General features: G+C 38.5%; 1 protein-coding gene across 1 annotated transcript; it reads left to right on the forward strand.

Annotated features, from left to right (window-relative positions):
• Positions 1-15,835: 15,835 nt before the first annotated feature.
• On the forward strand, positions 15,836-17,400 carry LOC111917712 (ascorbate-specific transmembrane electron transporter 1). Its single transcript, XM_023913380.3, has 4 exons — positions 15,836-16,146; positions 16,467-16,515; positions 16,601-16,800; positions 17,082-17,400. The coding sequence occupies exons 1-4, from the start codon at positions 16,000-16,002 to the stop codon at positions 17,343-17,345; spliced, it is 660 nt and encodes a 219-aa protein (XP_023769148.1). The 5' UTR covers positions 15,836-15,999; the 3' UTR covers positions 17,346-17,400.
• The last annotated feature ends 1,675 nt before the right edge of the window (positions 17,401-19,075 follow it).

Raw genomic sequence — 19,075 nt, forward strand, 5'->3', positions numbered from 1 at the left:
GTTATCCTAGGGAATTGGTCAATAAAACATCTAGGTAATATCGTTTCCTAGACTATTAGACATCATAACTCTTAGGCATAATATCATAGCTTACAACTAGGTATTAGTATTTATAGTTACATTATCCTAAGGTTTCATGCTTTATATAACTATTGATATTTATATATATAAATATATTTTGATAAAGCAGTTTAATAAGCATGTACAACCCCCCCCCCCATCATAACTCTTAGGCATAATATCATAGCTTACAACTAGGTATTAATATTTATAGTTACATTATCCTAAGGTTTCATGCTTTATATAACTATTGATATTTATAGATATAAATATATTTTGATAAAGCAGTTTAATAAGCATGTACACCCCCCCCCCCGGTAAAACGTTTAAAATAGTGAAATGGGGCCGTGAAGTCACCATTGATGCGTGAGACCTTTGATGTAGGTTGAATCGGTCTAGGGACTCTAGGGACTGCTCCAAGGGTGTAGTAGCTTCGAGAGTTGAGAGAGAGAGAGAGAGAGAGAGAGAGAGTTTTAGAATGGTGTGCATAAATGGTTCTACACTTCCTTCTATTTATAGGCATGGATTTGGGATGTGAAAGGTGCAAAGATCTATGTCACCTCTCTACTTGGCCATCGTGGCTCCATCCAGAGATTGTCACGTGTCAAATCCATGCCATTCTAAAACGCGCATGATCATCGTGGCTCCATCCAGAGATTGCTACGTGTCACTTCTCTACTTGGCCATGTCTCTCGTAATCTACTTGAATTCGGTGTTAAGTGCACGATGGGCATAGGCGTGCACCTCGCGTGCACGAAATGATTTTGTGAAAATCGTAACTCTTTCGCGCTATCTCTGATCTATGCCCTCTTTATATCTATGTAATTATCTCAAGGAGTACTATAACTCTCTTTTCGGTTGTTTTAGCTATTTTGACTTTTATTTTTGTGCCTAAAATGGGTAAAAATAAATGATTTTACAAAAATCATATCTCTCATATGGATCCCGTTTTCGGCATTCTTTTTCCTAAAGTTTATATCTCAAAGAGTACTACAAATCTCGTTTTTGCACTTTTAGTCAAAACTCAACCAATCTCTAAGTACCATTTTAATGTAATTAACTTTAATTATGAGATTGATTTTTATTTTTATAAAATCTGTAACTCTTTCATTTGAAGTATGATTTTTACGAACCTTATATCTTTGGGATCACATTAACGAGTACTCTCCAAATACGTTAACCAACTTAGAAGACGGTACAACCTTTTGGACGCTTATTTTTTAGCCTAATAGTCAATTTAACTATAAATGCAATGACATATTTGATTTTTATTATGTCATAAATAAAATATTACAATATTAAGTTATTACATCTATTTTCCTACTCTCTCCAAAGGGTGGTCAGTGACGGAATCCTCTCGGTTGTCACACCGAGCCTAAATATGAGGCTCGTTTATGAAATAAGCTTTAGTGAAGCTTCAATTAGTGAGCTCGCGAGCCTAAACGAGCCTATATATAATATATGTTGGGTTGTATTTTGTGTTGCGTCTATTGGGCTCGTTAGCTAGTCTAATATATATCTCCGGTATGGACCTGTCCATCCGTGAGTTTTGTAGGGTTTAGTATAAATAGATGCTTGCATGCATCCTAAAAAAAAGATGATTAGAATTGATTAGAAAAGTATTGTTCAGCAATATCATCGTTCTTATTTTGTAACCCTAGAATCCTCTACAGTGGAAGTTCTTAGTCGAGCTCTGCTGAGGATCGAGTAATCTAATCATTCGACACATTTTGATTCATACTTGTGTTTTGTTTACTGTTTTACTTTCATCACTTACCTGTTACAAAGATCTAATCAATCAAAGAGTTAATTCATAACTCATCAATTGGTATCAGAGCAGGAGGCTGTTTAATTCATACACATCTTTTCTGTGAAAGAGTTTGCGATTAGGGTTATTCCGCATTAACTAATATTTATTAAGCCGTCATTCCATTATTGACGTAACTCAGCATTTATTTGTTTTGCCCTAATATTAAATATTACAAGTTTGATCTTTCAAACAGGCTAAAACGATCAAGCATGGACGAGTCACAATCTAATCCCATCAACATCTCTAACAGCATTGGATCGACGACGAAGATTCCTATTCTTTACACCCAGGATTACGAAGTCTAGGCACATCATTTTGAAGATTATGTCATCGGATCGGAAGACAATGGATACCTTATTTGGGAAACAATCGTTTCTGGACCATTTGCTCATTAGAGAACATCAAAAATCATTAAAACCCAGAAAGAGTATAATGATCTGTTAAAGGACGTAAAGGATGTTGCTCAAGACGAAAAGGAAAAGTTTCAATGCAACATTAAAGCATTGAGACTGATTCGATTCGCTCTGCAATCAGATACATTCAGGCTAGTGAGTTCATGTAGCACCGCTAAAGAAATTTGGGATAGGCTGCGAGAGCTATACTCCACTGATGAGGATTTGGAGCATTCTATTCAGACCTTGCTTTTGTATGAGTTTGGTGAATTTAAGCAGAATTATGATGAAACTGTTACTCAGATGTTCGATCGCTTCAATCATCTTCTTAGCAAGATGATCAAACACGATATAGAAAGGAAGTTGATTGAACAAAAAGTAACCTTTTTGAATGGCCTTAGATCCGAGTGGAGAGCGGTTGTGTCCACTGTTAAAGCTCATGAGCAATTTAAATCTTATTCGTTGGCAAAGCTGGTGGGGATTTTGAAATCCCAAGAAAAGATTGTTTTGAAAGAGAAAAATGTGGTCTCTAGTTTAGGGTCCTTGGCCCTCCTGTCCAAAAGCAAAAGTGTGGTAGAAGATGAAGATCTCAACTTAGAAGACTATGATCTTACTTCTGAAGACTATGCAATGATGGTGTCGAATCCAAAGAGGTTCATGAAGAAAAGGTTCCCTACCAATAAGAACCGAAATTGGCAGGGAAGCTATAGTTCTGAAAAGGTTAGGGAGGAACCGAAGACAGAGGAACCAAAGAAAGAGGCGAAAGTTGAAGGTGATTCTGGTGTGAACTGCTACTACTGTGGAGGAAAGAACCACTATGCCAAAGACTGTGTCCTAAAGAAAATGGCAGAGAAGTATGAGGAAAAGGATGAAGAGGCCGTGTTAATGAAAAACCTGGAAGAGATCAAGAGAAAGAAAGCTGCTACTAACCCTTCGATGAATGCTTTAATTGTGCAGGGTTCGGCAGCGGATGATGAGTTCGGTGGCGTGCAGGTCTGGTCAACCGACTCAGAGGATGATGAGGTCAGGAAGCCATCTCATGGAAAGGCATACGTTGCAAGAGGTGAAGAAAGCGGTGGGAAGTGTTTGATGGTGACAGATGTATCTCAAATGAGGGGATACAATACGGATGGTGGGAATGAAGACACCAAGGAGCGAGAGGACCTATGCTTCACAGCAAAACCTCTCAGTGTGCAGATCAATGAGCTTGATGAATTGATCAAGAAGGTACAATCCGTTTTTGTTTCATTCAAAGTCCCACAAAATTCGTATGAAAAAGAATTAAAAAGCTTAAATTTAAGAATCTCAAATCTAGATAGTAGTTTAACTCAAACACGGGTCACCAATTCTAACCTAACTGACCAAATAAGCAGGGTGTCATCCAAGAGTGAGGAACGGAGGATGTGGATAGAGCTGAAGGAGTCGGAGCTGATTAAATCCAAAGACGAAAACATTTATTTACAAAGAGACAATTTAAAACTTCTGAAACAGAGAAATGTTTTTTGTTTAATTGCTAAACGTCTTTATGCTAACATCACTCAACTTCATCTTAACTGTGAAATAGGGCAGAAGATTCATCGAATGATTTTGCCCTTCCTTGAGTTTAAGGAGGATGAAATCGATGTTGAAGCATACAATTGCGAAAGTGTAGTTTCGTCTGATGATGTGAATCCGACTTATATGTATGGTCTGGACAAAATCGAATCTTTTATAAAGTCCAAAGACCATAAGGACATGCTGAAAAACCTTTTGGATGAAAACGATAAACTGAAACTAAGGACCGAAACCATACAAAAGTTTGACTCGTTGAATGACAACTTGAGCTCAGAAAATAAAATTGATGTTGAAAACGCGTCTGAGCTCAATGAGGATGATGATATGAGTGAAATTTTTGTAGAGGATGAAGTCGACTGTTCTGAGTTTGTCAAGAGCGAACCCGAAAACCACAAAAATCTTATTTTTGAAAATTCAGTGGAGTTTGATCGTTTGTCCCAAAATAAGTCCCCGATTCTTGAAGAAAAAGTTGTTGTGTATCAAAAGGTAAGAACAACACCAAATCAGGTGTATAAGGTCATAGAAGTAACCGAACATCAGACAGCCGAACTCACCGCCATAGTAAACGAAGATAATGCAGATGGCTGTGATGAATTTTTCTGGTCTGCTCCTATAGATAATGCTAACGAAACCGTTGGTCTGTCAGAGCGGACGTCATGGAAAACCAAAGGCATATATGTGCCAGAGCCACTAAACAAGCCTGACAACTTCGATGTGCCAAGTACTAGTGGTACAAAAGAAGTTCCTGCAGAAAAAGTCACTCCTTCAAGCGAAACATCATCAGTTCAAAGTGAACCGGCTGACAGGAAGCAAAAGCAAAAAGCCAACATCCACAAGCAGCCGAAGCAAGTGAAGGATCAAAAACAGTAAAGAAATCTGAGATACAAAAAGAATCTCTCAGAACGAAAACAGTTTTGGCGATCTCAAAACGCCCATTTCTCTTATCATGACAAAAATTCAAAGTCAGAGAAAAGTGTTGTAAGACCGCAAGAAAACAACCGAAGGGAAAGGTTCGGTTCAGAGAACATTAGCTACCGAAAGCATAGGTTCGGTTCCGAGAGCAAAAGCTACCAAGGTTCTAGGTTCGGTCCCACTAATGACCAAAAACAAAAGAGTCACTTAGAACCTCAAGTCAAGAAAACTTCTCAGTCTAAATTCTCTCATTTTAATTCTTCTCAACCCCATTCTAAATCCAATTCTGTTCAAACTCAAAATCCAAAATCTTCAACAGATTTGAAAGGAAAATCGAAGGTTTCCTCAGTCAAGAATGATCAAAAGCATTCCAAGGCCCAAACGCCTGAACCTGAATCCAAACCGACTGTAACAAATCCCAACAAAATTAAAGTTTTCACTATTAAGAAGAAAGATGAAACAACTTTAATAAAAAGAACATATATTGTTGACATTTCTCTTACTATTCCTGTTCCTGTGAAAGGCTCACGTGGACCCAAGAAACTTTGGGTTCCTAAATCTGCTTGATTTTTGCAGGTTATTAGTGACGAGCAGTTCGACGAAGAATGGTATATTGACAGTGGCTGCTCACGTCACATGACAGGAAGGAAGGAAGAGCTGAGGGAATTTCGATCTCTTCCAAACGGCGGGAATGTCAAGTTCGGGAACAACTCATATGGCACGATTAAAGGTTATGGGATGATAACAAATGGAGACTTCACGATTAGAAAGGTTGCATGCGTTGAAGGACTACAGCATAACCTCATCAGTGTATCTCAGCTTGTTGGAGGTACCGGTCTTAAAGTTTCGTTTGATGATGAGGGTTCGGAAATAATAGAGAAGAAAACAAACTTGTCACCAGAGGTCATGTGCGGGGTCTTCCATTGCTCAAGTTTGATCGAGAACATTTGTGTGCTGCGTGCGAAATGGGGAAGCAGAGTCGTCAAAGTCACCCATCCATCATAAACACTAAAGTCGTTGAACCACTTGAGTTAATTCACATTGACTTGTGTGATCCATCTTCTATCGAAAGCATTGGCAGTAGCAAGTATATTCTTGTTATTGTTGATGACTTTTCACGTTTTACATGGGTGTTCTTTCTGAAGCACAAATCTGAGGCAACTCTCAAGCTAAAGATGTTTATTAAGCAGGTTGAAGTGCAACTGAGGAAAGTCGTTCGCAACATCAGAAGCGACAATGGGCTGGAGTTCAAGAATAAAGAATTTGAAGACTTTTTAGCAGAAAAAGGAACCAGTCACAACTTCTCACCCCCCTACACCCCTCAACAAAACGGGATTGTCGAAAGACGAAACCGATCTTTGTGTGAGGCGGCCCGAACCATGCTAAGTTTCGCTTCTCTTCCTCTATATTTTTGGGCTGATGCTATTGCTGCAGCTTGTTTTACGCATAACAGGTCCTATCTCAATAAACGTTTCACTCTTACTCCTTATGAGATCATCAACAATAGGAAGCCAAACGTCAAATTCTTCCATGTATTCGGCTCACGATGCTTTATCTTCAATTCTAAAGAACATCGTAACAAGTTCGATGTTAAAGCCGATGAAGGGATTTTTCTGGGATACTCTCTTAATTCAAAAGCATACCGGGTTTTAAACAAGCGTTCGAGAAAGATTGAAGAAACTTATTATGTGACTTTCGACGACTGCTACGTCAAGAAGCTAAAGGCCACGGAAGAAACAGTTGGAGAAATTTTCTCTCAAACAGGCCAAGTCACAGCCTCGATTGCAAATTTGTTTGAGCAGTTTGTGGAGTTATTCGATGAACCAGAGAAGGCTACTCTCTTAGAAGCCAATGCAACAGACAACAAAGTTGACCATCTGAAGCAAATCGTCGATGACGCTGCCAAACGACTGGGTGAAGAAGAATCAGTTCCAAATGAACCTTCTCAGCACGGTGCTTCAGTTGAGGGGGAGAATCCATCTTCTTCAAAACTGCCGAGTTCACAAGTTGAGGGGGAGAACTCTTCTCCAGCTGCACCCGAAAGCTCTACTGCACCCGAAGGTACTGTAGCTCTCGAAAGCTCAAATGCACCCGAAACTCCTGTAGCACCGGAAAGTCAAGGCACACCTGAAAGCTCATCAGTCGAGGGGGAGAATGCCGATATGTTTTATGACGATGACAGTCAATCTGAATTAGAAGAGATGGTAAATGCTGAATTAGATCCATCCTATGATCCAAATTACCCTCCTCTTGTCAAATGGACTAGAGATCATCCTGTTTCACAAGTTGTGGGTAATGTCTCTGAAAAGGTCTTGACCCGATCTCAACTGAAGGCAAAACAAACTTCTTTATTCTCAAAAGTAGAGTTCTGCATGTTTAACTCTTTCGTCTCAAAAGTTGAACCTAAGACAGTAAACACTGCTCTTGATTACTCTGATTGGGTTCAAGCTATGCAAGACGAACTTAATGAGTTCGAAAGAAATAAGGTTTGGCGCCTCATTCCAACTCCTAAAGATGCCTCGGTTGTTGGTCTCAAATGGGTCTTCAGAAATAAAATGGACAAGGAAGGCAATTGAATAAGAAACAAATCTCATCTAGTGGTGAAAGGATACTGCCAGGAGGAAGGAATCGATTATGAGGAAACCTTTGCTCCTGTATCTAGGCTGGAATCTGTTCAATTATTTCTTGCATATGCTGCACACAAGAACTTTGAGGTCTACCAAATGGACGTGAATTGCACATTTCTGAATGGAGAACTTGAAGAAACGGTGTACGTGGAGCAACCTCTGGGATTCGTAAATGAAAAGTACCCAAATCACTGCTATATTCTGGACAAAGCGGTTTATGGGCTGAAACAAGCACCTAGGGCCTGGTATGAAACACTAACCAAGTTTTTAAAGATATCCAAATTCAAACAAGGTTCGGTTGACCGAACCTTCTTTCGTAAGAAGGAATGTAACCACCTTATGATTGTTCAAATCTATGTCGATGATATCATCTTTGGCTCAACGAATCCTAGCTTAATAGCTGATTTCAGAAAGCTGATGGAGACTAAATTCGAAATGAGCTCAATGGGTCCAATTAACTTTTTTCTTGGTTTAAATATTAGACAGGGACCCGAAGGCATCTTTATTAACCAGGAAGCCTACACCAAGACTCTCCTTGCCAAATTCGGCATGATGGGAGACTCAAAGGTTAAAGTTCCAATGGCGTTCGGCACCAAGCTCACTCCATCCTTGGATAAACCAGCAGTCGATATTACGCTATATCGCCAGATGATCGGTTCTTTAATGTACCTTACTGCTAGCAGGCCTGATATAATGTTTTCTGTTTGTTACTGTGCTAGATTTTAGGGGAATCCTCATGAACCTCATATGCTTGCAGTGAAGAACATACTCCGGTATCTAAAACGAACTACCTCTCTCGGCTTATGGTATCCATCAAACTCAGGTTTCTACGTTCAAGCCTACTCAGATGCAGACCTTGGAGGTTGTGGACTAGACAGGAAAAGCACCACTGGAGGCTGCCAATTCCTTGACGGGAAGTTGGTTAGCTGGCAATCAAAGAAACAGACTTGTGTATCTCTGTCTACAGCTGAAGCAGAATACATCGCAGCTGCCTCCTGTACATCTCAAGTGATTTGGATCCAAAGCCAACTCAGGGACTATGGACTCAATATGAAAAAGATCCCACTATATTGCGACTCTGAGAGTGCAATTAGGATCTGTCATAACCCAGTGCAACACTCTAAGACCAAGCACATAGCACTGAGGTATCACTTCATTAAGGATCATGTGGAAGATGGGAACATCGAAATTCATTTTGTTCGAACCACTGATCAACTGGCTGACATCTTCACCAAAGCTCTTCCTGAAGCTTCTTTCAACAAAATTCTACAAGGGCTAGGAATGATGGAATTGGAGTCAGTACCAAAAATTACCTCTCAAGATCACAAGTAAGAAGCGAAATAGACCGAACGTTCGGGTTCGGGTCTCTTGTATGCCGAAATGGACCGAACGCTCAGGTTCGGGTCTTGCTCAGGTGTACTGAAATAGACCGAACGCTCGGGTTCGGTTGTATCATCTGATCTTCGCTTATCACTCAAAGGTAGTTTCCTTGGTTGTAAATCTTTTGTATTATTTTTCCAAATTCATTTATCTTATTCTCAAAGTTCTTTTCTTTTTCAATCCAATTTTTTTTGGCAACCGAAATAGACCGAACGCTCGGGTTCGGTTCCAACTTTTTTTGTATTCATTTTTTTTATTTATTTCGATCAAAAATTCCAATTTTTTTTTTCTTTCGTAAATTCAAAAACTCCAAAAATATTTTTTAATTTTGGCTTTTATCTTTTTGTATGTCTTTTTGTGGGTAAATTATTTCACTAGCTAAGTGTCCCTAGAAGCATGCTGCTATATGTGTCCAAAGCCTCATCTAATTCTGAATAAAAGCCTTACTGACTTGGTACAAACAAACCTTGTCTTCCCAATTAGGCTCTCACATTTATTCTTATCATGAGCTACCTAACTCTCTTCTCACATGAGATAAGAGTTTTCTGCTTAGTCCCTATTTTTCATAGCAGAGGTACTTTGGGTTTCTTTACACCATCTACATTACTATTCTCCATCTCATTCGCTTCACAAACGTAACCCTTGAGACTCTTAGACATTACCACTGAGGTTTATGGTTACACAATTTATGCGTTCATGATCTTAGCTTCGTGTCACTACGTGCTAAGTGAAACCCACAATTCAATACCTACTATGCATTGACGGTGAACAATTAACTTGCTCTAGCTTTCATTAATGAATTGACGGCCTTATCCATGGGGGTACCACATGAAATCTCTATTTTTCTTTTGAGTGATTCCTATGAAATTGTTAAATCCAATAACATTTCTTCCCTTGAGATCTAGTTTTAATCTTTTTTTTTGAGATTTCACATATCTAAGTTTACTTTGCTACTTCAATTATCTCCAACCTACTTGTTCAACAGACTACACTGGTCTCACAAGTACTTCATTCGATTTCTATCTTATATCAAGATCATAAATTATGAATCGAAGCGAAAGCCACCCACATAAGCCTAATTAAAACAAGCCTTTCAACACTTCTTAATAAGTGTCTGATTGTTATTCAATGGGAAACCACACAAACACTTTAAAGTCTCTCTTGACTTTGAAGGAAGAGATTCGTGCCCGGGATCAATTATTTCGTGTCTTTATTGACATCACATAATCCCTCAAACGTGTTGCTTTATTTCTTTTTTCTTTTACACACTTAGCACGAAAATCTTTTAGATTTTTCAAAATTCTGGTTTCATTAATTCCAAGGCATTTTAATTGGATTGGTTGTTATAAAAAGGTTGTGGTTAATATTGATCCACGTGGGGATTTCACTTTAAAGATGTCGTTAAACTCTAAAGGAATAAGATGACGACATGATGACTCAGGCGGGAGTCCAATCAATTTAATTTCAAACGGCACCTGATGGGAAGGCGTGTGATTAGGGACTGACACTCTCTCTCCTGCGTGATCATCGGCAACCCCAACTGTCACGCATCAGTCGCCTCCGAAAAACCCTTCGTTTTTCAATCATAGATTTGGGAAAGATTCTTCTCTCTCCTCTACCCACAGTATAAAAGGCAATGTAAACCATCGTTTACCTCTTTACTGCACCTATATTTACCGAAGCAACCACCACCACCACTGCAGATGTTAGAACCAACGTATCTGATACGGGGGTTCATACTGACGCACCAAAATCCACCTCAGCACCCGAACCCACACCAACAACCGAACACACCACCCAACCCGAAACTACTACTACTACTGAGCCTCCAGCTTCACCACCACCATCTTCTCCTGCTCATGCATCAGAGGATGAAGAACCACTCCTTGGCGGGGAGGACATGACCTTTGACTCGGTCTATTACAGTCCGTTTCAAGTTCAGAGTGACGATGATGACGATGCTCCTGTCACAAAGAGGCATCTCAAGGAGCTACATGACAAAATCGATTCGCTCATCGCCTCATCTTCCACATCTCAGTCCTCCATTTCTGAAGCTGTCATTCATAAAATTGTTGAGGCTTTCTCCAAAGCTCATCAAGTTTCTATCGATTACGCCACTGCAGCCATAGACACCTCAACCAAAGCATGTGAGGCAGCGACCGAAAAAGTCGATAAACTATTCACTGATGCTTCTTCCTTTTTAAAATCTTTACAGGAAACCGCTGAAGCCACCTCAACAAAGCTGGAACCCATTGTCAACCAGCTGGCTAACTCAGTCGCATCAGAGCTGAAGTCGTTCGCTTCACTTCGACAAACCATTTCTGACGACAACTCAGCTTTCAGAACAACCATTGAGGAGCGTCTCTCTAAGCTTCAATAAGACTTAGCTGCTGAGAACACTCTCATGGATGCTCTAGCAAGGAAGACTACCGCTCTGAAGGTCAAGAGTACTCAACTCTCCAACTCTCAACAGGAGATTGAGTCTCTTCGATCTGAAAGAGAGGTTGTTAAATCGTGTGTTTCGGATGTCCACTCTGCAATCTCAAACATCCTTGAAGCACATGACCCCATCCTTAATTATTCTGTGAGGCGTGACCTTGCAGAGAAGCTCGCTCCCCCCCTTTCTCTACTCAGCAAAATTGAGGGGCTACTTGATTTCGTGTCCATTCCGAAACAAGGGGGAGAAAAAGTGAATATGTCTCAACCACCTCCTACATCAACAGCAACACATACAACCGAACCTCCTCCAGTAGGCCAAGCCTCCGGTTCCGGTGTAAAAGACAAGGGCAAAAACATTGCTGAGGAGAGTGATGAAGATGATAAAGAGACAATTGCCGACATTCTGAAGCGGCAAGGTCGAGATAAAGAGGTTGACATCAGTGCTCGTGTGGCTAGAGAGGCTGAAGAAGCCGAAAGAAGACAAAAAGAAGCCCACGACCTTCTCGAGAGCAGGAAAACTCTTTTTCCTCCGTGGACTCTTGAGAAGCTGATTAAAGAAGCCATCGAAACACCAAGTATCTTGTGGCTAGAACCTGTGATCTCTTTAGATCGTTCTAACACTGTCAACTCATAATTCGACATGCCACTAACCCAAAAGGCATTTGTTTTTCATGCCTTTGCCAACATTGCAGAGTTCCCTCATCCTCATCCACAGGTTGATCGGGACTTAGTAGAATTTTATCTGAGGGCAGCTTAACCCCAATACCAAACTTGGAGCGCTTAGAAAATTGTCAATGTTCGGGTCCTAAAGCCGTTCAGGGAAGGTAACTTCACCAATGTTCGGTTCAAGGTACTACGGGGATCTGCCAAGGCCGAACATGCCATCTCACTTGCAGATCTGCCCAACCTTAATCCCCATGACTGGATTATCTTGCACAACATTCTTCTTACAAATGAAGCAGAATATGGTCCGATTATCGACCACTTTAAGAGGATGCTTGTTTGCTATGTCATGGAAGTTGCTTTGATGGATCAGGAGATAGCGAGCTTATTCAAGAAGAAGCCTACCATATCTCCTGTTGGCTCTGCCAGTGATCTCAACATGATGCAGATGGAGAAGATTGACCCAAAGAGAAACTCCGTCATGTTTACCAGGAACGAAGGGCAAAAATGTCTTTTTGCCTTGGCAGACAAACATCTCTACACCACTGCCTGTTTGGAACATGTTTTGGGGATCATCCATCGATGCAAGCAGAATACAGCGGATGATGTCAAGTACTTTGATGATATGATTCAATGGTACATTCGCTTCAGACAGACTATCATTGCGCTTATCACACGTCTGTTTGATACAACAAAGAAGGTTCCCGCTGCTGGCCCAAGCAAGAAGAAAAAGTAGTCTCGCTCCAAATTGACGCAAAGGGGGAGATTGTTGGGTCGTATTTTGTGTTGCGTCTATTGGGCTCGTTAGCTAGTCTAATATATATCTCCCGTATGGACCTGTCCATCCGTGAGTTTTGTAGGTTTTAGTATAAATAGATGCTTGCATGCATCCTAGAAAAAAGATGATTAGAATTGATTAGAAAAGTATTGTTCAGCAATATCATCGTTCTTATTTTGTAACCCTAGAATCCTCTACAGCGGAAGTTCTTAGTCGAGCTCTGCTGAGGATCGAGTAATCTAATCATTCGACACATTTTGATTCATACTTGTGTTTTGTTTACTGTTTTACGTTCATCACTTACCTGTTACGAAGATCTAATCGATCAAAGAGTTAATTCATAACTCATCAATATACATTATTATTTTTATATATTAATTTTTTTTAAGGAATTAGGTATTTAGGGTATTAGTAAACGAGCTTGAAATGAGCTTAAGCTTATTTAGGCTTATCAGATAATAAAATGAGCCGATCTCGAGCCCTAGTCGAGCCTGTATAATTCTTCACGAGCTTGAGTTAAGCTTCATACAATAAACCTCGAATCGAGCCGAGCTCGAGCTCGGCTCGGCTCCTTTACACCCCTATGTAGAACTACATGAACATTTTTTAAGGGTAGCCTTGTATAAGAGAAGTATTACCAACATGAGATATTTGTAAAGATTGACCATTACAAAATGTGACAGAATGGTTACCTAGATGAATATAGGAAGATGAATATAGGAGGTATGAAGACCATAAGCAGAGGGCGTCATGTGAGAGATTGCCCCAGAATCAACATACCAATCAGGGGAGTTCTCGGTAACATGAGCTTATCGTGCAAATGTGGCTAAAATCGGAAAGGATTTCGCATAATGGCCTTCTTTTCTGCATAATTGGCAATATGGTAGTCGCCAACCATGAGCACAACCACTCAAAAGATTGGCCATGAGGACCACGTGAATGATTAGTAGAGGGCGAACGTTGTTATTTGGCTACAAAGGTAACCTATGGAAAAGAGGATCTGTGAACGGCGTGCAAAAAAATTTCATGGCTCTCGGCTTTGGAGAAAGGTCACGAAAAGGAGGGATAGGTTGCACTTCCCTATAAGCCGTGGAAAAGGTTTCGAAAGAGGGACCTAGGCCACATAAAAACCAGTGACACTAATCGGTGTCAGCAACCGGGTGTCCGATAGCCGTAAGTTGATCGCAAAGAGACCAAAATTCCCGATTGTATTCAGTGACTGATGACGAACCTTTCTGAAGATTGGAAAGAGTATCACGAAGAGTATGCATTCGTTCCATGGAGTGGTGGTTGTAGGCTGCTTCGAGTGCCGTCCAAAGTTGACGAGAAGAGGATAGACCAATACATGACTTCAGCCAGGGCCTCTTTAGTAAGGGACAACCGGAGAAGAAGAAAAAATTTCTGATCAGCTTCCTTCCATGTAATGTAATCAGGATATGGGACAGTTTTGCCATCAATTGTGGCTGTTTCCGGCAGAGAGGGAAGAGTCCCGTCAATATAGCCAACAAGATTTTGATAGGAGAGAATTGGAAACACTTGATTTTTTCATAGAAAACAGTTGGTTGGGGAAAGTTTTATAGTAAGCAAATGAAGAAGGGCATAAAGATGAGTATAATCACTAGAGGTAGGGCCAACCATGGAAAAAGAAGAAAGGGGCTGCCGGAAAAAATTACCACATGAAGAGGAAGAGAAAATGATCATATTTTTAGGTTGATACCATGATAATGTGATAATCACAGAATATTCAACTGATCAAAATAGATTACACGGATATATAGAATTAGACTACCTATATATTTAAGGAGCTAAAATATACAACAAATATACTTGACTATTATAACAAACTAATGAGAATAATTTATGGGCAATTAGTTTTATTTATATTTTCATGGTTTCCATATTCTTCTTTGCTTTCGAATTGGAAGCTGATTTGTATATAATAATTTTTTTTTCACATATAATAATTTTTATTTTAAAATGTTGTATTGTACAACTTTATAAATCTATGTCACATTTTTATAACAACACTTATTTTTATATCATGACTAATAATAGTTTTGTTTCCTGAGAATTATGATTATTTTTCGAAGCAGTAAACCTTAAATGTGACTGAAATTATGATGATTGGCTTTTCAAAAAAGTGAATTAAGTATTTAAAGGTGACGAGTTTAACAAAATGATTGTTTCCCCCGGCAAGGAACTTTATAATTGAAAGAGTTCTCTAATGACACAAAAAGCTTTTTTATAACATTACTTATTTCGTGACGTAATTTATTTGAATGTGATTACTTCTATGAGAACAAAATAATTAAAATATGGGTCGTTTTATGTCATAATACTTTAAGATGTTACTAATGTTTTCAAAGAAAAAATTAAAACAGTGGTCGATTTCACTATGACAAAATTTAAATAATTTGAGTGCTCTTGTATTTGACAATATTTAAAAGAAATTCATTGAACTAACCACAATTTAACATTTATTTAACGAAAATAATTAAAAAAAATAATAATAATCATTAATTTTGGAATGGGAATTCCGAACCGAACAAAAACACTATTTCTGACAAAAATAAAAGAAAAAAAAACATTTCCAACAAAAATTCGGGAGTTCACAAAAAAAAAAAAAAAAAGCTCTACAATTTCAATAATAGATTCGAGATCCAATGAACAAATATGGAACTCCATGAAAAGATATTTTTTCAGTAAAGCCTAAAAAAATTAAACTAATAAGTAAATGAAAAATATATACGATATTAGAACATAAAATTAGATACTTGTTTGAAAAGCGATGATATATTTTGAAATGAACATTTTAGATATAAGTAGAAAGATTATTTTGAAAAAAAATTGTAAAGAAAGGATAAAAAATGTCTCCATAATTTGAAGAACACTCCGGAATGGTACATTAGGGAATAATCGGTCATTTTCAAAAACTGAAAAAAAAATTATTTTCTCAAATAACTCATTTGTAATAGTCAATTTAATGAATATCTCCTATTTTAATACGGTTTTTTTATGATAAATTTTAAATTGTAGTAACAAACTATTTGATATGTCACAATTTCCTAAACTAAGTATGAGGTTTGAACACTTTTTATTCCAAATTTAGCAAAACTTTATGTTTGAATATTGTTTCCAACTATCGTCATCTTACTAAAAAAATAGAATTTTTTCAAAACAAAATTTCTAACCTCATTGATTGCACCGAGTGTTGTAAAGCTTATCTGTTTTCATGGGACTTCTCAAAACCCCATTTATCCTTTATGCCACTCACCTCTAATTGCAATCTCCTCTTTAGATCGATGAAAGCAAGAATTTCATTGCAATTTCTTAGACCATTTACACTTACACAAATCTTTCATTTTGTTTAATTCTGTTTGAGTCATGGCAAATAAACGTGCGACTTATTCGATGTTAGCATTTCCTGTACATCTGTTGGTAATATCAATCGCTGCCCTTGTTCTATTTTGGCTCATAGGCTTTAGGGAAGGCTTTGCTCTCTCATCATCCATAAAAATGAAGATTTTCAACGTAAGTTTCTAAAATTTTATTCACCTTTGACAACTTTTGTTTGTATGAAAGTGTTTCCCAAAAACAGATGTAAGTTTTTGAAAGGTATAAAGTAATATAAATTCTAAAATCTAAAAACCCTCAAAAACTACTTGTAATGGTTTTTGGATCAGAAGTTTTTTGTTCAAAACAAAAGTTTAAAATCATATACCCGAACAAACATTTTCTTTAATTTGAGATTTTTTTCTTTAAAAATCAAAAGCTCTCAAAAGTTGTAGCGAAACGTACCTTTAATGTAGATTTTGATAGTTTGAAGTTGTTTTCATTGTCTCATTTTGTAGTTGCATCCGCTTCTCATGGTACTCGGATTCCTTATTTTTTCAGGCGAAGGTAAGAAAAAGTAACAAAATCTATAGAAATTATGAAATTCTAAAAGTCATGAGAGACGAGTCTTTATACTGTTGTTTTGAATCAGCAATGATTGCATACAAGGCGATCCCGACACCGAGAACAGTGGTTAAAATAATTCACCTAACATTGCACTTTATCGCACTTGTCTCCGGAATATTTGGCGTTTATGCGGTCTTCAAGTTTCACGATGAACTTAAAGTGCCACATATGTACACATTACATTCATGGATAGGCATGTCAACCATCGTTTTATTTGGTCTTCAGGTAATCTTTAATTACTTTCGTAAGGGCATTCACAATGCACTGAACTCTAAAAGGTTTAGTAGATTGTCACATCAGAATTCCACTTTTCCTATAATTTTACCTCTTAATTCCAACAATGCATTCAACTCAACAAATTTCAATAAAACATATATATTTTTTTAAATTAAAAAGTTGTTTTTTTTGTTGAATAGTTCAAGGGCCAATATATTGTGGATGCTCTGAAAAATCCTTCAAATTTAAGAGAAATTTTCATATTACTAACATAACACTTGTTTTATTAGTTGATATTGGGATTTGTAACTTTTTTATTCCCGGGCGCTGAGTCAGCAACACGCGCAAGATTCTCTCCATGGCATGTTTCTGCAGGTGTGTTGATATTTTTCATGGCGATAGTGACTACTGAGACGGGATTAATAGAGAAGTTTATTTTCCAACAGTTGAAACGTGGTCAAGAAGCACTTTTGGTCAATTTCATTGGATTGCTGATATTACTTTTTGGGATTTCTGTAATTGTAACTGTTGTCCTTCCAATAAGAAGGAAATAACGATCGATGTTGTAATACTGTTTCACATAATAAAAAGACTTAAAATAGTGCAAAACTAATTTTAGTATCTTTAAAATAATATAAACACATTTCACATCAAACATAGTTTCTTTGTATTTTATATTATCTGCAATAAACCAGTGATCTCCATTTGCATTCTCATTTTCATTTTATAATACTCAAAATATCGGTTGCATTCTCATCTTGATTTTATAATACCCAAAATATCGTTTGCATTCTCATCTTCATTTTATATTACTCACAATGCGTGTTTTTCAAAAGCTTAGGGTGCGTTTAGTTGCGAAAAAATGAGTTGTTTTCAGGAAAAAAATTTCCAAGAAAAATGAGAATTTTGAAAACGCGTTTAGTTCGTCTATTTTTCTAAATTTTTCACGGAAAATGAAAATTTTTCGTTTTCTAAAATTACAAAGAGGTTGGAAATTTTTGGAAAACTGATAATCATTGTTTTCCACATTTTTCTAATTCCAATTTTTTTCTAAAATATAAACACACACCCACTCCCACCCCATCCACTTCTACCTACCCCCACCTTAACACCCCCCACCCCCACACACACCCACCCGCACACACACACACACACCAACCCACAAACACACATACATACTCACCCACACACACACCCACCCACAAACACAAACACACACACACATACATACCCACCCACAAACACACACACATATATACCCACCAACACACACACTCACCCACACACATACATACTCACCCACAAACACACACACATACATACCCACCCACACACACACCCACCCGCACACATACATACCCACCCACAAACACACACACACATACACATACATACCCACCCATACACACACCCACCCACAAACACACATACACACATACATACCCACCAATGCACCCACACACTCACACACATACCCACCCACACCCCCACAAACACACATCCACACACACACAAACCCACACCTACCCCCACCCTTACAGACACACACACACCTACACACACACACACAAACCCACACCTACCCCCACCCCCACCCTCACAGACACACACACCCACACACACAAACCTACACCAACCCCTACGAACACACACTCGCACCCCCACCTACCAAACACTACCACCACAATCACCGACCTACCATTACCATTACCATCACCACCACCACCAACCCGTCACTAGCACCACCACCACCGCTGCCGCCGCCATCACCACCACTGACACAATTGCCGCCGCCACCACCATCGCCTGTCTTCACCACCACCGCCGCCGACCCGCTACCGTCACCGCCCCCACCCACACGCTACCACCGCTACCGTTTTCTAAAAATGAAAACTGATAGAAAAATACACATCTAAACACGTTTTCTAATTTTCTAAAACTAAAAATGAAAAATGAATAAGTTTAACTAAACGCGTTTTCTAAATTTTTCAATGAAAAATGAAAACGGAAAACGAAAATCGAAAAAGGAAAACAAAAAACAGAAAATGAAAATTGTTTTTCTGTAACTAAACGCAACCTTAAACTCTTTAAGTTTCTTCTTCCTTAGTTCCTCAAAGTCACTCAAACATAACTCCCTGAATTTCTCTCGATACTCTTAATCTAACTTCTCAATCTTTACCCTAATCATTCGTTTATACCCTTCTACTTCTTTTCTTTCTTCGTGCACCTTATTTTGGAACATTCTTGCTTCCACTTCTTTTTATCCTTATAAGACTCTCCACAC

Source organism: Lactuca sativa, chromosome 4 (assembly GCF_002870075.4).
Source record: "Lactuca sativa cultivar Salinas chromosome 4, Lsat_Salinas_v11, whole genome shotgun sequence".
Classification (NCBI taxonomy): domain Eukaryota; kingdom Viridiplantae; phylum Streptophyta; class Magnoliopsida; order Asterales; family Asteraceae; genus Lactuca; species Lactuca sativa.